Here is a 25190-nt window from a genome sequence, read left to right as displayed (position 1 = left end):
ATGTGCTGCCAAGTGCATCACCCACAACTTAAATGGGCCACTTACTGCATGTGGTTGTCCCTATTTAACATGAGGATACATTTCAAGCTCTGGCATACATCCAGGTTGTCCTCAGGAAACCCCATATTTTGCTGCTGACTCACACTTTACCATGTGTCTGGGGCATGTTAACTTGAGTGGATTTTCAGAAGGGCAGAAGATAGGATAAAACAAGCTAGCTTCAATTACTTTCTCTTCATCAAATAAGATGATTGCCATCATTTTGGTGATTAAAATTCTTTCTTTCGACTTGCCCTAAGTTTACAGCCCAAAACCCAAGTTATAAATAAATGGTCCCAATACAGACTTTCAAAAATATATTAAAACTTTTTTTTACACTTGACAAGTGACAAATAAGGCTGAAAATAAGATGCATCTGCAACACAAACCATATTTGTCATTCACCATTAGTGTTTTTAAATTTTAATGCATTAAAATATGTTTAGAGTACATGAGAGTGGGAATATTAAAAGGTTACATTTAACATTGTCAATTAATAATGGAGGTATTATTTAGAAAAATGATTTCCTTTTCTCAAAATTTGAAATCCAATCAAACGGGCAATCAGGTCATTTTTGATCTTACGGTCATCTCATGTGCTGCCCCCTATTGGTTAACCGCAACGTCTATAGACAAAACCATTTTGGCACTGTACTTGTCCCCAGACGAAACCGTAGAAAGAAAGAACCAGATTTGGTAACCTAATTCCTTGCATCGCAATATTATTAGGCTTTCATGAAATTCATGAATTTTCCCATTGAATTCATACAGTCAACTTTAGCAAGCGAACACCATGGCACAGAAGTAATTGTTTATCATACCATTCCGTCATGGTTTCATGACATAAAACACATATACCAGTTTTGCACACACACTCATAAAAGTGGGAACATACCTAAATAAAAAGCAATATTTAGAATTCTGAAGAAAATGAAGAAACTTGACTTGTGTCATTCAGCTTTTTAGATATGATTTGAATGATTAAGCCATTGATTGCGGTATGCAAAAATGATGTCAGCCGTGTGGCAATTGTTCACTCGAAGGGCTGTAGCCTGTTAGCTGATGAATCAGTGCATGACACTGAAGTAGACTGACACAACAAATGCAAAGCCACTGGAAAGAAAATGGCATTATCTAATGAATTAGGATCCTCAAAATATTCCTCTTTTACTTAGATTACGGGATGTTGCTTGATAAGAAAGATACTGTATTCACAACACTGGAAACCATTTTGTATGATTTTTTATTTTATTTGGAAATAATGTCCAAGAGAATGTACATGCAGGTCTCTGCTGTTAGTCAACTAGAGGGCAACCAAATAAACAATGAGCAGAAGAATTAGTCTCCAGTTTGGACCTGAAATGAAATATACACATTTTTAATATATAGTCTGACTGCAACTCTGGTTTAGGAAAAGCCTAATTTGAACAGAGCTCGGGCATTTTACTAAAAATTGAGGGAGAAAAAACCCAAAACATCGACGCCCCCATGCGCCTTTTGTGTGCACCGTGTACCACAATCTGGAAATGTTCTGTGTCTTTGACAAGGCTCGGCTTGTCTGATAGGAATTTGGAAATGTTGTTGTGTGCCTTCGATGAGCCACTTGTCTGATTGGGAGTCTTTCCCTCCACACGCTGCTTATACAGTATAGAGCGCTCACCTGTATTGCTTGTTCTTGATTGGTGGCCCTCGGCGGAGGATCAGCCATCCAATCAGTGCGCGCTGTGTGCGGGAGCCCTCCGATCAGCTCACTGATTGGATGGCCAATTCTCCGCCGAGGGCCACCAATCAGAAAAATCACTGCAGGGCAGAGCGCTTTTATCAGCAGCGTGTTGTCACGACAGTTCTTTTAAGTGTCCTGAATCATAAGAATCAGTTAAAAATCAGTTCAATGATTCGCTCACCGAACACACAAATACGCCACCTCTCCCCGAGCAGGGACGGAGTGAGTTAAAAAAAAACAAAAAAAAAACACTATTGTGCTCACCCTTCACTGAAAAGATTCGTTCTTTTTGAACAAATCGTTCGCGAACGACCCAACACTCACTTGAGCGTTCCCAGTCAAACAAGCTGCTCAAAGGAACACAGCTACATTTCCTGACAGACACACATTGAAGACACACTACAACATTTCCAGATTGTGGTACTCGGTGCACACAAACGGCCCTTACAGGCGATGCTGAACTCCCCAATGCCCCGCTGGCCAATATTTAAACAGAAATAGTGACTCACTGCTTTCACAGCCTGGTCCATCACTCAAATCTGTCCCTCAAGCAACAACAACTCACTATTGTTCCTCGCCGCGGCCACCGAAGCCTCGCCGTGAAAAATAGAATAAAGACGGACTACAGACGAAAGACGGATTAAAAACATGGTCTTTCGACTATGCTTAGTCAGTCTACTTTCAAATTCACTCGTCAACCGTCAGCAAAACGGGTGTCCGTCTTACACGGATTGACAGACCGGACCGTCACATAGACTGAATGCACAGCTCTGAATTTTAAAATACAACAGTATTCCGTTGTACTGTAGAGAACACAGTCCAAGTCAGGGGTGCCCAAACTACGGTGTCACTTGAAGCCATCTTTTTTTCCTGTACTGTAGCTACATTTATGAAAACTAACATTTGATATGGCCCCTGTCATTATCCTGCAATGTATTATTTACGCTCTACATTGGGCAGCAAGGCAGCTTTCCCACCAATCACACATTTACATGTGTCAGCGTACTGCAACACTGACTACTACCATGTCTACTCCTACTAATACTAAAGGTAAAGAATGCCAAAGTTGCCTTTGCCTCCTCTGATGTTTTAGTACGTCAACCTTGGAAGAAATGGTTTGGACACCCGTGGCCTAAATGAAGGCATATGACATCTGTTTCACGCACTCTTACTTGAGCGGCTCAACCCATTCTGAGGTGTAGAGGTGATGGACCCTAATGAGAAACAGTGTCCGGTTAGTCACAACTTATAAGTGTCAATCCTACCTTGATGTCGAACACAAACCAGACGGACTCACTTGTGGCCATGGCCAGCTCAATGGTGTGGTCTGAGAATTCGTGAGGTCTACTGACAGAACACACGTGGTTCCCCAAATCCTTCATTTTGACCCGTTGGATGGTGAGTCTGATGCCACCGTTGGTGTCGCTGATGGTGTAGCCGACCGTGCAGTTCTGAAAGGCCTTGTGCTTGATGTAGTGACACAGCAGCTCATTGTGAGGACTCCTCCACTGTACAGACAGCTGAGAGGCCAGCGTGTTGTCATGGTGATGCACGCACAACAGCGTCATGGGCTGACCTGGTTGACAGAGCACTTTGACAAAACTACCTGCAGACAGAAACCAATGTGGATAATATTCAGTCGCAATATTAAAACGTTCTTATGGTGAGCTTAGCTGTTTTTTGAAAATGGCAAAAAAAAAAAGATCAAGAAAATTCAGTGTAAAAGAAAATAGGGAAACCTTGGATCACACATCCAAAATATCAATAAATGAATTATTCCAGTTGAAAATCTTAATTATATCCTGTATTTGTTGTGTGTGATGAGTTTTCACCAATTCCATAGCCAAAGGAGTCAGCTCAACAATTAACAAAAAAATATTGAGAAAACATTGAGAACACAAATCACTTATTTAGAGTACGTTTCCCAGAACCTACCTTCACCAGTCAAGAGGAAACGCGTGAAAACATAGAAGAGTGCACCCTTCCAAGTCAGTTGAAAAGATGTTTCCCACATTTGGCAAATGTTTCAACCGTATTAGCTAATAGACTCCAACAGCAGGAGCACAAAGTTAATAAGATAGATAGATATCCGTCTATCACTTTTGTTTTTACCGCATAGGATCAGTTTACAAGCTTGGCGCAAGCAAATGGACTGCATCTTTGGTAACCTGCAAGCATCAAAACACTCACAGAAGCATGACTCATCAAACTCACAATCACTATGGCTGGCTGCTGCCGGTTCAACTCATAGTTTCCATCATCACTGTGCAGGTAAACAAAAAAAAGTTAACACAGCCCATTTAGTGAATGCAACTCAACTAAAATCTCAAAGTTTCATTGTTGATTGTTGTAATTTCCCCTTGCTCACGTAACAAAGTAAAAAACCTAGGAAACCTCTCAAACACATCAGTTTAATGCTGCATTCATTTACATTCAAATTTTATGGACAGACATTATTTTCTTATTATTTTAAACAGTGCCTTGGAAAATGCAGTACTTAATTCATGTCACCCTGGAGAAAGATGCACAGGCCTTCAAAGATACTGTATACAGTATTTACACACAATCGCCATCTATTTCATCAAGACAAATTACAGTTTCAGAATTATTAAAAGATTAAAACATTGAATACCTGAATGTTCAGAGACTACCACAATGCATTTATAAATGTCCATCAACAATCAATCTCTGTACCTTACTTTTCCAGGACTCACTGAGTGACTTATTATCTAATAGAAATATTTGTGCATTGTTCAGAAAACATGATTTTGACCTGAGAAGGTGTGAAATATCAACAAAAATGAAGAGTTTAAATCAGAAGCCGTCAAAATGTACAGCAATCAAATGAAACAGTGTATCACCTTTATAGTACATCACCGCCTGCCACATCCCTCGAGCGTCTCATGTTTCTCATGGAACATTTGTCAAGTTCAGATGACAAGCTTCACATTCACCACAAGGCCAATAATAGCAGCCATTTCAACATTCACAAGTGTGAGGCTTACTGCAAGATGCCGGAAGTGTGTTGTGCTGAAAACACCACCGAGCCGGAACTGAGGTCAATAAGCCGATCTGTTGCGGGTTTGTCTCTGGGTGGAGATTCCTCCTTGACCTCTGTCATTTCACTGGTTTGAATCACATCAGCAAGTCCGTTTGCGTTCCGGAGTTGAGTTTGTGGAACTCACAGGCATAAGAGTTAAGGATTACTTGAGAGTAAAAAGTGCAGATACTGCTTCCTGTGCTCAAAGCCGAGCCTCTACACAACGTCAACTACAAAATGACATCACAAAATCACTGAGACACACAGACGATCACTGTTTAAACACGCGTCATATTTTACATTGTGTCTTCTTTCAGTCCATGCCCTCGTAGTGTTTGGCATGTGCTTCAGTCTGCGTGCACTACTGGGTGCCTCGAAATAAACACAATGCAAACACCATGGCGAAGAGCTGTTGGGACAATGAGAAAAACAGCGCTCAGTCCTGTGCAAAGGACATTTTGCCACAAAACCATGCAGTCCCACTCAACAGGATTTTCCACAACAAAGAGCCAACTAGTAGACACTACTACATTTATATGAGAAACATGTTTTGTGTCCTCATCTGTCATTTTCTGTCCGGAACAATTGGACCTGTCTATTTATTATCTGTCTGGATTTTGAAAGCAAGAAGTGATCTCATATTGTTTTGGGAAGAACACCTACCTCGATTGTCAGCACCACAATGGCGAGCGCTCCTGCTGTGTAAATGTATGTCTCAAAGTAATCCATCATTGCAGAGTAACAGCCCTGCAATAACAACAACAACAATAATAATAACAATAATAATAGGGAAGCACAGTGGTCAACTGGTAGCACATCCGCCTCACAGTACAGATGTCGTGGGTTCGTATCCGGCCAACGCCTGTGTGGAGTTTGCATGTTCTACCCGTGCCTGTGTGGGTTTCTTCCGAATACTCCGGTTTCCTCCCACATTCCAAAAACATGCATGGTAGGTTGATTGGACGCTCTAAATTCTAGGTGTGATTGTGAGTGCGAATGTTGGTTTGTCTCTGTGTGCCCTGCGATTGGCTGGCAACCAGTTCAGGGGGTACCCCACCTGTTGCCCGAAAACAGATGGATAGGCTCCAGCCCCTTGTGAGGATAAGTGGTTTGGATAATGGATGGATGGATGATAATAATGATAATAATAATAATAATGATGAAAAACATAAGCTACACTGAATTGGAATCTGTATACTGTAGTTTTGGTAAATATTTCTTTATAATGTCTTAATGTAGAATAAAAATAAAAATAAAAACCTTTGGAGGAAACAAACCCTATTTGTGAAAGTTTATGCTGTGTTACAAACAGGTTCGGGGAACCAATTAAGTTCATAAATTGAGGTAGCACTGTATATAGGCTAGCTAAAACGATTGATCTCATATGTAAAGGTGGCTTGTTTGTGTTGAATAATTTAACTATTGAATATGGCCTGTTTATGTAACATAGGTTCATGATGTGTCCATGCTAAGATGCATGGTGTTGATTTTGCTAATTAGGAGAGCTGGGCATTCCACCTAGCTAACGGGCCAGTCCGTCTATCCGCCTAAGACGGACGCCCATTTTGCCGGCGATAAACCATAAACGAGAAATTTTAAAAAATAAAAAAGACGGATTAAGCATAAGCGGAAGTGGATTTTCGCACGTCTATGTAATCGTCTATAAACTGACATTGATGATTATTGTTTAGTTTGATGCAGGTAAGTTTACTGCTTGATTTGCAGGTAAGTTTACTGCTTGATTTGACTCTTGACAATAATCGATGCACGCTCGCAGACGGCTCCTGTTAGTGCCACTTGTATTCTGTCCGTTTATCTCAGGAAGAAACATGCCGAGTAAACACCGCTGCTATGGAACTTGCAGAAACAACTCCAGACACTACGAGCGTCCACATATGAAGGATGTATTCTTTATTTGTTTCCCAAAGACAAAAACTCAAGAGGGATAAATGTGAATGATGAATCAACTTGTGCGGACGTCCACGTTTAACGCCAGCAAGGTGAAGCCTTTTACCTTCATATGTAGTAAACATTTGGTTGGGGGCCATATGTGTTACAGATGACAATCCGACCATCCCTTGCTTTTTTTTTTTTTTTTTTTGAGAATGTGCATGTGAGGCTTTGTAAAGGTCTTTGGGCAGACTGATGTAGATACACATATAAATGCACACGTATAGATGGATAGACGGAATTTAGTGGTAGTTGGTCGCAGTTTGTAGTCAGAAACTGCTAACGGAAGCCCGTTTAAAATCATAGGCGGATCGACCCATAGGCAGGTACATTTTTTTCCGGCCGGACAAAATGGCGGCTAAACGGACGGCGGAAGCGTATCCCGGCTGTAGGCGGAAGGCGCAAAGTTTTTGTAAAATGCCCAGATCTTCTGATTAGTCTTTATCTGTGTTGTTACAGAAAACAGTAAACACATGAATCCAAATGGAAAAACAGTCTGTGTTCTATAACTTGGAAGGCTTTTCCGCCATTTTGTGTCATCTATAGGCACTTACAAATGCAGATAGAGGGGTGTAAATTACTCACAAATTCAAGCCATTTATATAACGACGTTGCTTTAAAGGGGAAGTTAAACATGTTTTTTTCAAGAATATGTTCTATGCAGGCCCACAAGTTGGAACACGACATTCTGATTAATATTGCGTTTGTGGAATATGAGTTAAGCAGCAAAATCCAGGATGGCCATTTTGTCACTACTGTAGACTGAAAATGACATTACAACTGCTCAGGGCTCAGGTAACGACCAATCACAGCTCACCTGTTTTCTGAAGCCGAGTCATGATCGGTCGTTATCTGAGCCCTGAGCAGTTTGTGATGTCATTTTCAGTCGACAGAAGGGACAAAATGGCCGCCCTACCGATGGCTAAAAAGGGGTGGATTAACTCTTATTCCACAAACACAATATTTATCAGAATGCCTTGTTTCAACCAGTGGGCCTGCATAAAACATATTCCTGAAAAAATATGTTTGAGTTGAATTCCACTTTAAATATATACTATATACAGTAATTAGATAACAATAGAGTGCGGCAGAATGATAGTCATCCCTTCACCACAATGCGTCTTCTGAGGAGACACTGACTTACACTGACCTTGTTGTTCTGAAAGGCGGGGTTTCCACTGACACACTGCAACATGCTGATATGCTCCATGTGTCCTTGGTAGTTGCTCCCCTGGCAACAGGCATCAGGCATCATCTTGTTGGGGTTGAGGAGCCTGAAGAGACTCACATCGAAGTCCTCAGGGCCACTTACGCCACAACAGTCGAACTGTATAGCAAGACGTACAGGGGATGGATGAGCATCAGGCTAGGATAATTAAGCAAAAAGCTAGAGAGGTGGTTACAAAAGCTGCTTTACTGTGGTCATGATGGCGTTCCATGTCGAGGTGAAGACGTCCGTGGTGTTGTAACCTTGATAGTGGTGTTTTAGCTCCCGGGTGAAATACTCTCTGGTTAACTGGGCGGACACACAAAGTAACAGGTATCGATTGCCAACCACCAAAACTAAAAAGTACCAAAAATAATCTTGGCCTCTTGACCTCAAAAACCTTTCATTAATAAATGTACTCCCAATACATATACTATAAGGTGTAGTTAGTGTAGTCAACTGTTTGCTCACTACTCTCGAGACGAGCCCTACTACTTACATGCTCTCTGAAGAAGAAAGCCAGGATGGCAGCTGCCAGCTCAGTCAGGAAGATGAAAAGGATGAACATAAAGAACTAGGCAGGGGGGAAAAAAATGTCATGTTACCAACTGAGTGCGTTATGCTTGTTTGGTTTTCCACTTTTTCCCACACTCTGAGCAAACGCTTTATTTCAACAAATGTTTTGCACGGACAGTCACTACTGCTACAGTTAAACAAAATCACTTTCATGCCTGTGAGTTTGAAACAAACCTTCTCAGCTCCTCTAGATGGTGCTCGTGTATCATGTCAAACTGGTCTTTTGTCATTTTCAATTTGGAGTGTGTGTGTGTCTGAGAAGTGAGGAAGTAATCACATGACAATGCCAAAATGAAATAGCATACTATATTTTTGCTTCTGCAAATTGCCAACATTTTTGGGACAGTTCAAAGACAACTTTACCTTGGTAAAATGTCTTCTTGCTTGTATCTATGTCTCAGTGAGAGTCTATTAATACTTCAAATGCACACAATATCTTTGTCATGAGCAACAATGTGTGATGTGGAATACATCATAGTGGTTTCATTCTTTCTATCACCGTCATTAAAATATCTTTCGACATGAGTGTGTGAAGGCAGGAAGCATTCCAAGAGGAAACAGGAGAAGCGCTTCAACAAGAGCTGCTATAAAAAGCCATGACACACAGTGGCATGACTGACTGACAGAGAAAGACTTGGTAACAGTCAGGGTCGGAGAGAAACAGTTTGTCAACCATTACATTAAAATGTAATGTTTATGCAACAATCCCTTTTATCCATCCATCCATCCATCCATCCATCCATCCTCCGAACCGCTTATCCTCACGAGGGTCGCGGGCGTGCTGTAGCCTATCCCAGCTGTCTTCGGGCAGTAGGCAGGGTACAGCCTGGACTGCTTGCCAGCAGGGCACACATAGACAAACAACCATTCAAATCTAGAGACAATCCAGAGTGTTCAATTATCCTACCATGCATGTTTCCGGAACGTGAGAGGAAAGCGGAATACCCGGAGAAAACCCACGCAGGCACACGGAGAACATGCAAACTCCACACGGGAAGGCTGGAGCCCGGATTCGAAACCGGGTCGGATGTGCTAACCAGTATTCCACCGTGCCACCCCAGGCCCCTTTTAAATGACCCAAAATGATGCCTCACTTAATATTGTAACTTTAGTGCAAAGTGAGACTCACAAAAAGTAGCAGACATTTGTTCTCGCGTATGGCTCCACAGCAGCCCAGGAAGCCCAGCAGGAACAGCATTGCTCCAATGGCCAAGATGACGTAGACCCCCGTGAACAACAGGGGGTTGGCCGCCACAATCTCTCTGAAGCCCAGCGGGTCCACCAGCACCCAAACACCAACACCCAGCATGAGGGAGCCTCCTACCTGGGAGAGGCAGTAACATGTATGTAAATGTGGTTTTAAGTGCATCACTTTTATTGATTTATTAATCTATTTTATGGTGGAGGACTCACAAAGATGAGGAAGTTGAAGATGAACATCAGGTACTTCATACAGCTGAGGCAGTCACCCTCCATTGCTGAGCACCCATGCACATACAAACCTGTTAGCCACATCAATAGAGAGTAGTGCCATACGTAAAAGATAATAGAGCTGAAATTAATAAGTCAAAGAGTTGCACATGAAATACAAAATTGGAAAAATGAAAATGAGTACTACAAAATGTGTTGTTGTTCTTGTTAAATATGTGATTACAGTATAACCATGTCCATCATGAATACTATTGCAAACTGAAGGTGCAAGATTTACTGGTCTTTGGTCAATTTGGGGGGGGGGGTGGCGTCACCCACAGACGCACGATGGGGGGTTCAATGCGATCTCCAATTGCACACGTCACCTGCACGGCCGACCACATCATCCGAAAGGGCAGATGTTGCAGTTTACCTGCCAATGTCATGCACAGAACCCAGTGTGTCTAATTTCAGAAATTTCAAGCAGGATGCACTCGTGCGTACTGCGCCTCAGACAGCCCTCATTCGCGAGGAGTGGCCGGGAAAAGACTATTTCCATCCCACCAGTGCGCACAAATGTGCGAACGCACCGTTACGGCGAATTCTACCAGCGCAAAGTCCAGCAAAATATCAAAAGGAAGAAAACTCCAGCCATGCACACAGTTAGACTGCTCTTTACGCTAGACTTGTGCTAGAAACAAAAATAGGGCCCTAGGTCTCACTTATTTCTCCTGGTGAATTTTAAGAGAAACACCTGAGAAACATTGGAGACAAATGAGAGTAAAATGATGTGGAGGTGAGATTCTCATATTTGTCTCATGAGCCATAGTGGGGCGAGCTTTGAGCAATAACATTTTCCTCTGGGTTCCACTGTATTGCGATTTTTCTGACAGATAAGCAGCAAAATGCACTCGTGTTTAGCCATCTCTGGGGGCGGCCATTTTGTTTTCTGTCGACTGAAAATGACATCACAACTGCTCACAACGACCAATCACGGCTGACCTGTTTGAGCCGTGATTGGTCGTTGTGATGTCATTTTCAGTCATTAGAGGTGTAACGGCACGCAAAATCACATTTCGTTAGTTTTTTTTTTAAACTTCGGTTTGGTATATTTTCAGTACAAAAAAACAGATTTTTTTTTTTTTTTAATATTTAAATATAAATATAAATATAATATAATATAAAATAAATAAAAGCGAACCATTCGGGTGATATTCTAAGAAATTACACTAGAATAAAAAATACACTAACAATAAAGATCTCTTAATTTAGTAAATTATTAAGACACTGAAATCATTAAACTCAGCAGCAACAGCCTATGACACACCTAAGTATTCAAGTTAAAGCCAAGTTGTCATTACAGTACATATATACACTTTTTGTGATGAAAAAAATACATACAATAACAGTTACAATTATGGCTAACTATATCAAAACCATTTTTATAATGAAAAAAATACAGTAACTTTAAAAAGTCATTATGAAACTGTATACACTTTTTAGGCATTGAAATCTTTGAATGTTCAACAGCATATTGTAACGAATCTGTGTTGTGGTCGGATTTGTGTGTTGCTGAGTTGTGATGTTTCCGAGGTTCATGAATGCATCGTACTGCAATCGAGTGGAGCAGCGGAGAAAGAAGAGCGCGAGGAGTTGTACTTGGATTAATAAAAACCTGATAATTAAACTACGTCTGACGGCGTGTTCCTGGAAGACGCTACAATATGATAAATCTCGCTATTTGAGTTTGACGTTTTTGCTCAGTTGTCTAGGAAACATTTACAGTCGGATGATGCCGTGCATGTTAGACGTGCTACCTGCCGCCCATCTCATGTAGCAATGTCGGCACACAACTTTCGGACTTAACCACGTACCTTTCCCAATCGACAATTTTAACAGGACAGCCAGAATGTTCCTAAACAGGAGACCGTAGTGTACGGGGGGACCTTTGAGCTCTGGCTCTTTTCTGGCTCTCACTGTTGTGCCGCCACTCTCCTCTCCCGCATGCAAACATACTAAGTGCTGTCAAGCGCTTATTTTCTTTAATCGTAGTTAATCGCATTTTTCATAGTTAACTCATAGTTAATCGAATATTTTATTTATTGTAAAAAAATCCCTTGATTTTTCTGTCCCATTATTTTCTTGAATTTTAATACCCTTAACATGAATAAGAGGATTTATTTTCTTATGCAAATACTTTATTCAAGTGAAGTCAACCCAAACATATTTTTTAAGAATATTCTCCATGCAAGCCCACTAGTTGAAACAAGGCATTCTGATAAATATTGCGTTAGTGGAATAAGAGTTAATCCATCTGTTTTTAGTCGAAATACAACAGTTGAATGATACACCAAAGATGTATAACTAATATGGTATTTCAATTTGGCTGTGCAAAGTGTGCAAATTATTTTGGATTTCTCCAATGAGCCGTCAAGAAACTTTTTAAAGTAGAACTACGTAAAAGTCCGTCTTTGCAACAGTGACTCTCCTCTAAGTTTGGCTGCACAGTGAGCAGAGGTCAGCTGCTACAGGAGTAAATAAAACTGAGTTAATTTTTTGGGGGGCGTTACGAAATTTAAATTACTCTCCATAGTTAATGCTTTAATTTTGACAGCCCTAATTATATATATTTATCATTATAATAGTCAAGTCTACTGGACATAAAAGCATGGACGAGCTTCTCCTGGTCTGCTTGCAACCCTTCACTCTGCTGGTTGCGGGATTGATTAATATGACTGCTGAAAGTCACCTTCGGACTTGGTCTTTGATTTTTTCAACACAGTGACTTGAGGTGTTTACTGACAGTAATCCTCTTCTGTATTGCCAAAATCTTGACCTCAGTGTTGTTAGGGTTTCATTGAAAGAAATTTGGGTTCATCCAGTTATTTGCTTGTTTTAGACAGTGAGACAACACCTGAATTTAAGTGTAATAATCTGTGGACACTGCCAGATGTAAGTGTGTCACCTGCATAGCCATTACAGTCAATATTAAAGTTCTGAAGAATTTGACCAAAGGGGAGCATATACTGGCTGAACAAATGGATCAAACAGCTGACCCTTGAGGGACCCCATACTGTATGTCCTAACCATTTTGATCGCATTCAAAAATTCCACTGGTCACAAAATCACTCCTTTCCTCAAAGTAGGACTTCTGGACTCTTCCACTTAGTCCTATCCAAGGCTCCAAACTGTTCAACTGTATATTATGATCTACTGAATCACACACCACACTGGGATCCAATAAGGCTAGAACAGACACCCATCCCAAGTCACTGTTCAACCTTGTATCCAGAGATGGGCATTCAGTTCCGGACGGACGTCCATTTTGGGGATGGAGGACGGAGGACGGAGGAGATGTTTTTTTTTTGTTTTGTTTTTTTTAAAGTACGAACTAAGCAAGGACGGAAATGGGTTTTCGTCCGTCCCTGTTTCACTGACGACTGACAGAATTTCGCCCAGCCCGTCTTGCGTGTGTAATCCTCCAATACACTGCTTCAGACTGAATGTGAAATATCACGATGCGCCGCTTGACTCATCCATGTGTGTTTGTATGCGGGAGGGAGTGACTTCACTTTGCATCAAGCGGACAAGAGGAGGAACACTCATCCTCTGCCAAAAAAAAAAAAAGTTTTGTACACATTGCCAGTCAGTCTAGTGACCGATGGTGGTTGTGTTGGCAGCTAAATGCTATCTTGGTTGACACTTACAGTTGTAAACTTTTGACCACTCACAAGATACTCTCAGTCAGTAAGTGGAAGTGAATAGGAAATTAGCCAGATAATGATCTTCAAATAATGTTTATGAATTCTGAAACCTCTGCCATTAGCTTCTCTCCCATGGCGTCATGTACAGAGATGCTTTTTTTTGGGGGCGCAGCAAGGACAGACTGGTGAAATGTAAGGACGGAAATGCTTTAAAAGAACGAGGACAGACAACAGTTATTTTTATGAAAAAGGACGGAGGGACAATGATGGAAGGGCGGCCAGGTCGCGAACGGAGGATGGACTGGCAAAATAAGGTAAAGTGCCCATCTCTGCTTATATCATCATATACAGTATAACTGTATGTTATCATTTAATTATACTGTGGTTGCTTTACCAGGTGGTAAGTTGGTATGTCAAAGTTTTATGGACAATTCAACCCACGACAATTTAGCATCAACTATCAACAATTCATCAGACATTTTATATTGTTTTCATATTTATACTTTACATTACAGTGCTATTTTTCAACTCAACTTTATTGATGGGGCACTTAAAAAAAAACACAGCTGCATACAAAGTTCTGTACATAAAGTAAAACCAGTCACAAAAACGATAAATGAATAACATAAACGGTAAGCAAGCCCCCTCTCTTTCCATCTTAAAAGCTCATCTTAAAACACATTTTTATTCTTTGGCTTTCGACTCAGCATGTTTTTGTTTTTTCGAACTCGTAACAAGACCAGCCAGGGTTGCACCATAGCATGTTTAAAATGTTGGGCGACTACACTTGAATACAGACCGCTGCTGTGTGTATTTGAATAAAAATGATTTAACTTACGAGTGTGGTGCGGATGGATTCTTTTAGTGTTTTCATCTTGGATGACAGACAACTTTCCACTGTTGATTTAATGTGAAGAGACAGGCAAATGCAAGATGACACAGTGGCAGCAACAGTTGTTGTCACTTGTGAAGATGTGACCATGGCAGTGTGTCCCTGCGGGATCGTATCACACATGGAGCGACATTGGCTGCTAGTGAAGTGGACATGTGGATGTGAGTGGGGACCTCAGTGGGGGTGTGAAGCAGACCAACTGTGCACTTAAGGTCCCGGATGGTGTTTACCAGTTGACATAAAGATGACATAAAGCCACCTGGCACACACAAAGCAGTCAAACAGTCTGGAGATGGTTCTACATATCGACATATCTTCATTCTCAGGTGTTGCTAACGTTTTAGTAAATCTCATAGTTGCTGAGTGTGGGGCTAACAAAATTAACACTACCAACTGTCATTCTTTGGGTTCTTTGTCTGACTTTGATCAATTTCAACTATGAGTTCAAAGGTGAAGCTGCATTTAGCTGTTATGATGCACACAAATGGAATTAGCTGCCAACAGAAGTAAAGTTAGCCCGGAGTGTAAATGCTTTTAAATGTGGGTTAAAAGCTTTTTTTCCCCAGACATTTGAAAATGGTCTTCTAAACAATTTTAAATCATTTTTCCCTCTTATATAGTGTAATTTAGAAATCCACTTTTATTTGCTTTCCTTTTAAATGTTTTAAACCTTTTTGTTAAATGTTGTCAACGTACATTCTAGTAATTTTTGTCAGCTACTCTTGTTTTCTCTGCTTTGCTTCTGAATGTCGTTAATTGTTGCATTTGTAAAAGCCTGTAGGTGTTGTGCCTTTGCTTTTGTGAAGCACATTGAGTTGCCTTGTGTATGAAATGTGCAACATAAAGTTGCCTTGCCTTAACTAAACATGTATTTATATAACTTTTTTAAATATATAATCTTATTCAGTCCACCAGTCCGTCAATCATCATTTCAGGCCGGCCCAGTTCGTCCGTCGTCATCAGCGACGGCCAATCGGCGTTGAGAACATACTTACAACGTAACACGCAGGCAAAGCACAAGCAAACACGAGTTTTCTTTTTTAAAGTACACCTTTCAGTACCACAGACCGCAATGACATTGTCACATATTGTTTTAATTTCACCAATCACCACACTGCGTGTGTCCGTCGGTTTTGTTTTTTTGCGTGCTCGTGCATGTGACGTAGTAAGTACGTTCTTGACGTCAATTGGCTGTTGCCGCCGCCGACGGACTGGGCACTTTCTTCACAAACAACTTTGACTTACATGATTCAACCAGTTTATAGTGCTGAATAAATGCATCACAATACTTGTACGAGTAAAAATGGGATAACCTTTGTACAATTATTCTAACAGCCATTTTGAAAAAATGACAGAAGGATGACTGACGGATTGACTTGTCCACCACTGCTAATTGAAATACAACAGATGCTGGTTTTATGACTGGCAGTGCACTTTAGGTAATTGCTGCCTCTTTGGGTGAGGCCAGTGCAAATTCGAAGGGTAGAGGCAAGAATGAAGAACTCAGATTTGTTAGAATGTGTCCATCTTTCACTCATATTGAGGCAAGTCACATGAAGAGAACAAGAAATAGGATTCTTTCTATCAAATGACTCAATTTGGCTGTTAAGTTCAGATTTTTGTGCAAATATAAACTTTCTACCTGTTCATATAAAAACAAATACGTTATAATTTCATTATATACACAGTACAGTGCAGTCAAAAAAGTATTTTGCCTTTTGTCAATTTCTTACTTTTGCATAGGTTCCCTACTTTGCTGTTTAAGACAGGCATGTCCAAAGTCCCGCCCGGGGGCCCAATGCGGCGTATGTTCAAATTTCCCTTCAATGGAGGGTTTGTAATCGGTTCCTCCAGTGACTCCGACCGAACAAGGATAGAACGGTAGGGGGCGCGGCCATTCTCCTCATTAACAAGAGGCCTTATTCATGGAGTCACTTATTTCCTAATTTCTCCCAAATTTATAGATAACATAGAAAAAGACACCTTTTTTCATTTTCCCGATCAAAAAATACATAAAATGAACTTGTTAGTGAAAACATGACCCCACCGTCCCTTTAACTCCAGGTGAAGATACTCCGAGTTGAGTAAACTGATTCAAATCAGCATACAAATAAAATTGCATTGTATTGTATTGTGGAAACTCTGAGTTTCTTATCTCAGAGTAGACCAACTCAAACTTCAAGATTAGACTGGAGTTTGTTGAACCCGCTTTTTGAAACGGACCCCAGGTATAAGAGGGTGTGCACACTTGTGCAAACACAATACCTCACTTGTTTGGTTTTACTTCCCCTCTCAAAAAGGGGTATTTTTTTTATCATGCACAGGTTATAGGTCACATTAATGGTGGAAAAAGTTTTAAAATGATCCCAGTCACTCTTTCTCAGATTTTTCCTATTCACTGTACTACATGTTACGACTTTGCACAAAAGAACAAGTTGTACCTTAAAAGACTAACATTGGGAGTGCATGATTATTAATCACTTAACTAAAATACCACGCTCAGTATTGGCAAGTGGGTCTTGTTTGAAGTGCAGCCGCCTCTGCCTCTCCAGTTGGTTAGTGTTGAGCTGTTAAGATTAAATGTTGACATGAGAAAGATGACATCAGCCTCTTTTCGATAGGAAATATTCCCAGTTGGTCAAACATCATGCTACTAACGCTTAGGTCAGATGACATTTGATTTTACTTAAAGATAAAGTCATATGCTGGAATTAGAAAATTCAATCTTCTGCCTTTAACTTATGACATCTACACTTTTGGGACCCAACAATACAGAAAAGTACAACATGAAAAGTTTTATTCAATTTACCATGTTAGCGTGTAAAGTAAGCATTACTTCATTCAAATCAACCATTTTTGTTACAAATCACTGTCTTGCCCAAGCCCACATACTAAAATAAAAACATTTTGGTGCTGCGTGACTCATGGGTCATGATTCATGTTTTTGTATTTGTTTTCTAAGCTGTGATTCAAATCTGTGGACCTGTTTGTCATCATGACAAAGAAGCAGCAAACAGGCATAGAGAGCAGTGAAAAAGAAAGTCGTGACAGCAAAAAAAAAAGTGTGAACAACTTGACAACCACTCAAAATGCCATTATTCTGCTGAGAAGTCGTCAAACAGAAGCGCAACGACAGCAACAATACTTTACGAACAACAAAACAAAAAAAATGTCCATGTTATCTTACCAGTGAGAAATGGGTTAACACGTAGCCTGCTCTTGGCAAAATGTAAATAATGATCCTACTTTACATGCAATGAGTATATGGTACTACTCAACACCAGTGTAGTAAAAATGCAAGCAGCCTAATCACAGTTCAATTGTGCTTTTTGAAAACAGATACAGCATGTTGGATGTGTGCTCATGCAACGATGTTTTTAATGACTTAAAAATTGGTTTCACCGGATTTTAGATTTGGAAAGAAAATGTGCTTCCTTATTTCCAATTTTACATTCCAGCAAACATTTTGGAAAATCAGCAGAGGAAAATGGAAACGTGTGTATATTACCAAAGAATACCATTAAATGCAACTGCCGCTATAAGATATTGTTTGAAGCTAGATGAAATCTCTCTCCTTCTTGTGAAAGGCTCTCCCTGAACAGGGCTGTCAAAGTGCTCCCCGATTTCTTTCAAATTCAAGCATTGTGCACATAGACGCAGAGGATGCAAGTCTCGGACAAAGCACAAGGCCGCACAGGCAACGTGTTCTCTTGCTGTCGAAGACATGTCACCATCATTACAGCATTCAGATGAGAAGTTGAGCATGTGGAAAACGGTAGTGCTATCTGACTTCTATTATAGGCTGCGGCCGCAGTGTTCAGAATTACTGGCTCCCACTTCCTAAGCGACATGATGCCAAATGTTTTTGCGATTTGGCTATGTTAAGCTGAGTCACTTTTGATCATTTTGTTGAATAATTGTACCTCACAGAAGAATTGCATTAAATGTACAAAATAGTCTGTGAATCTATATAAAGTATACATTGAATTGAATTTGAAATTATTTTGAACATGCAGTCCAATAAAAATACATACATAGCAGACCAAAATCCACAATATAAATATTCCTACCCCAAAAAACAAACAAACAAAACCAAAACACATGTACTGCTTGTCCGAAAAGCAGTAGGAAACAAATCAAATTTATTTAAATCCTACCTACCATAAATTATCAGACGTTGCAGCCCAAAATACATATACAGTATACGACCAATCACGGCTGACCCATTCTCTGAAGCTGAGCCATGATTGGTCGTTACCTGAGCAGGTGTGAAGTCATTTTCAGTCGAAAGAAGTGACAAAATGGCCGCCCCCTGAGATGACGAAAAAGGGGTGGATTAACTCTTATTCTACAAACGCAATATTTATCTGCCGTGTTTCAACTAGTGGGCCTGCTGGGAATATATTCTTGAAAAAAAATGTTTTGGTTGATTTCCTCTTTGAGGAACATCGAATGTGGATTTCTCCCCACCAATCCAATCAGCATACTGTTGCAAGTTTGGATCTGGAATATGTTTTGCCAGACCAGGGCCAACATTTACAAATAATTTGTTGATTCTATTTGATGATTCTACATTAATTCCAAGATTTTACACGTTCCGTACAAAACGGTAGAAGTAAAACAATTAGATTAGTTCACTTTAATTTAAACTAATTATTAAATTAAGTATACAATTAATTAATTTGAAATTTGTAATTACTACTAGATAAGCATATAAACCAATTGATCAGCAGACGAGCTGATGTTGTAAGGTTAGATAATTCACAGGGACAAAAATCAAAACATTTGAAGGAGGACCACCCACACCAGGAAAGACCTGCGCTGTCAGAGAAAAGGTTGGTGAATGGGTCACAGGGGAGCGCAAGGGGCTGAACATCTGCTTTGTATTTCACTGCGGCTTTAATCTTGTTCAATGTACAAACTGGAAAAGAGCACCTGGGCATTAACAATGGATCTCCCCACTCCCCAGTGTTTTACGGGAGGCGCGGTGAAGACTGTACACAAAATTATCACCACTGAGGTAGTTCTACCTTTTTGCCAAATTACATCAAGGACATTTATCAGCCTTTTTTCACAAACCATTGTGTGTACATTGCTTCACCTGACTTGTAGAAAAAAAGTAGACTTTTTGTGCATATTCTCCCTGTGCTCTCCCAGGCCAGCAGGTAAACTGACTGAAATATTTTCTTGACTGCCAATTTGTCCAGTAACCTTCTGTCATTGCAGCTACAAATAGAACACTTGGAAATTGGTAGGCTATGAATCAGAATTCAGCGGAAATGTTACTGAAAAAAACAAAATAGGCAGTGTTGTACCCGAATGAGTTCAATGAACAAAAATTCATAAAGTCCTTCATATTTTGGGCAAACGTGAATTGAACGTAGTGTATTTCTGCCTAACGAACATGTTCATTCTAAAGTATGCGAATGACAGTTAATCTTTGTTCATGAGTGCTAGGTTTCATTAGACTTCCAGGGGAAACACGGATAAACATATGCAGGATCCGACATTAACAGTGGCCCAATGGTCCGGGGCCACCACACAACTATGTCGGGCCAACTGAAGTTCACCGATGTTGGGCCGGCAGTAAGAAATATATGACTAAATGACATGAAATCAACACAATCTTGCTTTTTAAATATCTACTGTTCAATATGTTTAATTTTATCCACTAAATGGATCAATCATCTGAACTCTTTTTACCCCCGCTGTGCACATTTGATCGTCCCGATTCACTAATGAATTGTTTGCTACGTACCTGCGTGCATTTTGGCCATCCACCAGTTCAGTGGTTCCCAAACATTTTTTGCAGCACCCTTCCCCGCACCCCATCCCCCCCGCCGCCCTTTGGAGGTGAAATTATTTTAAGCCCCCCACCTCCCCAACACACACACACAGCTTTTCAATAAATACGCGTACGCTTAGCTTACAAACATTATTTCTTTGGAATTAGCTCCTTTTTTGTCACAGCCCCAGCCAGTAAAGGAAGCTGGCTGTGTTGTATGCCTTTCGGACCGGTCCCAAAGACCACAATCATATTGTTGCCCCACATTGTTTTCATTTCACCACACACATTCTGTGTCCGTATGTGTTTAAAAATATACATACTGTATATTTGGCTGTGTGTCTGTTTGCTCATGCGCATGCGTGTGATGTACTACGATTGGCTGTCGCCGGCGCAATGCGGCCCTAAGTTCACTTCATCCTACAAGGATGGAATGGGCGATTACGCCGCCAGTCACGCAACCACGCCTGACTGTGCGAACTGCATTGACTATATATGGAAATGCACGCCTTCAGTCTAGTGTGTTCAGGATAGCTCTATCATAACATCGCGCCAGTCAGATTGAAAACCACAACACTATTTCATACACAAAAAAATACCTTATGTTAAACCAGACATACCACTAGCTCTGTGAGGAAATACATGACTGTATTTTGTAATTGTACTCAAACTGCTATTCTGATCAATATACAACAGTAATAAAACAATTTGATGTTGGTAATTAGTCGTTAGCTAATATTAGAAAACATTCTGTCCGCCAGTCTGTATGTACGACTTTTGTTTGTTAGTGGCCGGATGCTAACAAGATGCTCTCCAGTCACCGCTGTTGGATCTAGGATTTTTTTTTTCCTTTGGGGGTGGGGGGGCAAGGATATCTCAGGGGGTCTGCACAACAAACATTTTTTTTTTTTTTTTTACAATTCCAAAAGATTATTCAGAAAACGCTTATGAAAAAAAATCATTATATGGTCTCAATCTCTTGGATGCAGGGAAATGTGGAAAAAGAAACCTGGAGAAAAAACCCCCAGAAAATACCCAAAAGTCAATTATCTGGTCAGGCACCGGGGGGTCCAAGCATATTTCGGGGTGGGACAGTGCCTGTGGTCCGGTACTAGCTCCGCCAGTGCTAGCGACATTAATATAGAGAGTACTGTATTCCATAAAGATGTCTGTCAACAAAATGACCCAAAATATAATCTACTTGGTATAATTTTTCATTTGACTTTATATTGTTTTGTGACATGTTCTGCAACCAGAATACCAAAGTGTGCATCTTGGCAAAAAACATATACCACAGTATTAGTTGTTGCCACAAGTAAAATGAAAAATAAGGTGAGGGGATGTTTAAGAAACAGTGAGTTTAAAAAAAGATTTTCTAGTCAATATTTACGTGCTTGATTATATATAATTGCGTGGGACTGAGTGACACCAATTAATTGAAGTAAACACTTGTTTACAATAAAAGCCATCTGATATTGTATGGAACGCCACCTGAGACGTTGGAAAATGAGTAGTTACATTAATTGTTTTCATGAAACCCAATTAAAGTTGCATTCTCACTAAATGGACATCAATTAACAGTCGTAATTGCAAGAGAATTTATAATAAAATAAGGGTAAACCTCGTCGCGCGTAAAAAACTATTTGACCGCTCAAGCAGATTGAGGACGTTGTCACTTACCGAGTTTCTGTTAGCCTTCCAGGTGGTATGGGCCAGTAAACCTAAAGAACTCCGGTACGGCTAACGTCGCAGAAGCCCAACAACTGTAGTTTGTCCTGACTCCTCACTGTGGTCTGTCAGTTGTATTTATTGGTGCTTCCATCAAGCCGAAATGCTAAGCTTCCGTCCATATTTTTCACAATAAAAGTATCACCGGAGAACAGGTGGTACCCCCACCCGCACCCTCGTCCCAAAAAACTGCTGTGCTGTACAGCGCGCTCTTTCGAGGAATTCCGTTCCTACGGCGGTGACGTAATTTTAGTCCATCACTAACTAACGCTAACCTAACCCAGTTGTAAATAAATCAACGTTTCCCTAAGTAACGGCGACATTGTATGAAAACACATCTAAGCCAATGTTAAAACAATCATCTGAAAAGCTGAGCATATTGCTTTTTCCCCGTGGCGATTTATTCTTATCACAGAAAACAGCGCAAAAAGCGATCCCTAATTACGGCACAAGAAGGCACGCTCCTTTACCACTGCACTTGTATTTGTAATTCGATTATTTTATATTTAACACCTCCATCCAAGGCGGCACGGTGGTCGACTGGTTAGCACGTCCGCCTCACAGTTCAGAGGTCGTGGGTTCGATCCCGGCTCCGGCCTCCCTGTGTGGAGTTTGCATGTTCTCCCCGTGCCTGCGTGGGTTTTCTCCGGGCACTCCGGTTTCCTCCCACATTCCAAAAACATGCATGGTAAGTTGATTGGATACTCTAAATTGCCCCTAGGTGTGATTGTGAGTGCGGATGTTTGTCTCTGTGTGCCCTGCGATTGGCTGGCAACCAGTTCAGGGTGTCCCCCGCCTACTGCCCAAAGACAGCTGGGATAGGCTCCAGCACGCCCTGCGACCCTTGTGAGGAGAAGCGGTACAGATAATGGATGGATGGATGGACCTCCATCCAATAGACAACACCGACATTCAAGTGTACATTTTGCATCCGGGTAGTGGTGCTGCGGCTTCCTCCCACAATCCCAAAACATTCTTTTTGGGTCATTGAACACTTCAATCTCAGCTGGTGGGCAGGTGGGAAACAAATAAATACCGGTATGGATAAAATATATAAAATGTCCTTGGTTTATGAGGACAACAAACATGGAACTTACTGCTCTTCATTAGTTTTATATTCTTTATTTATTTATTTTTAAAACAAATATTGTATTAACTGTAATTATGACTACTACGGTGTTAGAGTGCATGTTTAAAATATTATAAACTGTACATATTTTCAAAGTCTTTTCTTTTTCTTTTCTTACAAAAGTTATTTATTGTTCTTGGCTTTTAAAAGTGGGTCGTGACTCGTCGTGACTTAGTAACAATTGGAAAATGTGGGTCTCAGGGTGACAATATCTATATCTATATCCATCTATCTATCTATCTATCTATCTATCTATCTATCTATCTATCTATCTATCTATCTATCTATCTATCTATCTATCTATCTATCTATATATAAAAAGCATATTAGTCTATCCCTAATGTACATATATATATATATATATATATATATATATATACATTAGGGATAGACTAATATGCTTTTTTCAGGGCCGATAACGATTATTAGTAGTCAAGGGGGCCAATAACCAATATTTGAAGCCAATATTTATTTGTAGAGAAAAGGGGTAAAATGGTGTCAAATTTATGAAAAATAAAAACACCAACACTTGACTTAGTTTAAATGCCTAAATCCCATGTTTATTAAACAACTTTAGTGATGTACAAGATGTTAAAGCTTTTCTAGATCTTAAAAAATAGACCACTTTGTTTTAAGTCTCACAAAAAGGTGCAGGGAGCTCCCGGGCTCAGCTGCATGTCTTATAGTTCAATGAAAACAAACATCTCCTTACAGTAAATAGTTTTCTAAAAATCCACTATAACTGAAATGTTTATCCTTCACACATCTTTGTTTTAAAGTTCAAAAAGATAAAAGTGAATCGTCAACGCAGCTACTAGCCAGAAAAAGCATGTTCCCAAGACCGGACTTTCACATGCAGTACTTTGCCGTCAATTTTTGCACCATGTACAGCACTTGCAGTGGTGGTTGTTTTAAAGTGGTCTATAGATAAAGTTGAGTTTAGCTTTTCATTACGTGGCACACACTTACACACAGACACGCACACACAGGCCCTCACTCATGTCTTACTTTTATCACCATTTCTTGATATTATCAGCAACTTCTTGTAGGAGTTATGTCATTCACAAAGCAAATTAACTGTTGCGACACTGGGGGAGTGGTTAGCTTGAGCCGCAAGGCAGCTTACTGTGGCGAGCAGAACTGCCCCTTGTGTTTATATGACACAGAAGAGCTCATAGTAATGTTACAAGTGAGTTATAGTAGACTGACATTTACAAAAATTTAGGCGAAGTCTATTGCATTACCTTGAACTACTTCCTCGCCGACTCCCGTCGTGTATGTGCCTAGATCGTCCAGGAGACAGAGAGAGAGAGCGAGCAAGGAGCAAGCACGCAGTTTTACGCTGATTGGCTGTTAAGCAATGCACAAGGAACCATTCAGATGGTGCTTTGGGCGGGCCAATCTGCCGATGGAGTCAGGGCCAGTCGCCAAGAGAGAGAGAAGCATGCTGCAGCAAGCACGAATAAAGCAGTTTTTAATTTATCGGCCTTAAAAGGCCGATGCCGACAAAATCGACAAAATGCCAAATATCAGCCCCGATAATCGGCCCAGCCTATAATCGGTCTATCCCTAAAATATATATATGTACTGTCTTGATGGCAGCATTACTGATTTGTGTACATGTATTTATTTTTGTATTTTTTGGGGTTGAAAGACAACATGGAGTCATTATACAAGTTTGTTACCTCAAGTTCTATTGGGGGAATAGACAGTCCATAGTGCCCTCCCCCCACCATTCAGGAACATCATAGTCTATTTTTTTTCTCCCCTCTGTGACTGACTCGTAGTGTGACATCTCACCCGGTCCAAGACACAGAATGATATTTATCTGGTAGTCTGACAGCGCGACAGTCGTGAACGACAAAAAAGTTTTTTAGTTTGAGAAGGACATTAATGTCCCCTATAATAGTCTGGTGTATTTGATAAGCTCAGGCTGATATTAGCTTTTTTGAAATCGTCAAAATTTGGCCTTTTTTTTTTTTTTTTTTTTTAAGCATATAAACACAT

The 25190-nt window shown here is 40.4% G+C and overlaps 1 protein-coding gene across 3 annotated transcripts; it reads right to left on the bottom strand.

Annotated features, from left to right (window-relative positions):
* Nucleotides 1-978: 978 nt before the first annotated feature.
* On the bottom strand, nucleotides 979-22157 carry LOC147150529 (tetraspanin-18B-like). 3 transcript variants are annotated; one of them, XM_086027037.1, is made up of 9 exons: nucleotides 22007-22157; nucleotides 9949-10037; nucleotides 9665-9859; nucleotides 8459-8533; nucleotides 8170-8268; nucleotides 7903-8079; nucleotides 3060-3282; nucleotides 2935-2976; nucleotides 979-1395 (listed from the first exon to the last, which is right to left on the bottom strand). In XM_086027037.1, the coding sequence occupies exons 2-9, from the start codon at nucleotides 10009-10011 to the stop codon at nucleotides 1343-1345; spliced, it is 927 nt and encodes a 308-aa protein (XP_085883163.1). In that variant the 5' UTR covers nucleotides 10012-10037; nucleotides 22007-22157; the 3' UTR covers nucleotides 979-1342. The 3 variants fall into 3 exon arrangements, with proteins under 3 accessions (XP_085883163.1, XP_085883161.1, XP_085883162.1); XM_086027035.1 differs by lacking the exons at nucleotides 979-1395; nucleotides 2935-2976; nucleotides 3060-3282 and adding exons at nucleotides 4154-5211; nucleotides 5466-5549; XM_086027036.1 differs by lacking the exons at nucleotides 979-1395; nucleotides 2935-2976; nucleotides 3060-3282 and adding exons at nucleotides 4154-5211; nucleotides 5466-5549 and having other exon boundaries at nucleotides 9949-10013.
* Nucleotides 22158-25190: the final 3033 nt, after the last annotated feature.

Source organism: Filicampus tigris, chromosome 3, assembly GCF_054856515.1.
Source record: "Filicampus tigris isolate MCC_2025a chromosome 3, RoL_Ftig_1.0, whole genome shotgun sequence".
Classification (NCBI taxonomy): Eukaryota; Metazoa; Chordata; class Actinopteri; order Syngnathiformes; family Syngnathidae; genus Filicampus; species Filicampus tigris.
The sequence above is the reverse complement of the archived record's forward strand: the minus strand, read 5'-3'. Positions and strand labels throughout refer to the sequence as shown.

Bases quoted from the DNA above. Each gene is read 5' to 3' on its own strand.
- LOC147150529 (XM_086027037.1), bottom strand. From the start codon at position 10,011: ATGGAGGGTGACTGCCTCAGCTGTATGAAGTACCTGATGTTCATCTTC. The intron at 9,860-9,948 runs GTGAGTCCTCCA...TGCCTCTCCCAG, and splicing joins TCTTCAACTTCCTCATCTTT to GTAGGAGGCTCCCTCATGCT. The intron at 2,977-3,059 runs GTGAGTCCGTCT...GTTTCTCATTAG, and splicing joins TGAGCTGGCCATGGCCACAA to GGTCCATCACCTCTACACCT.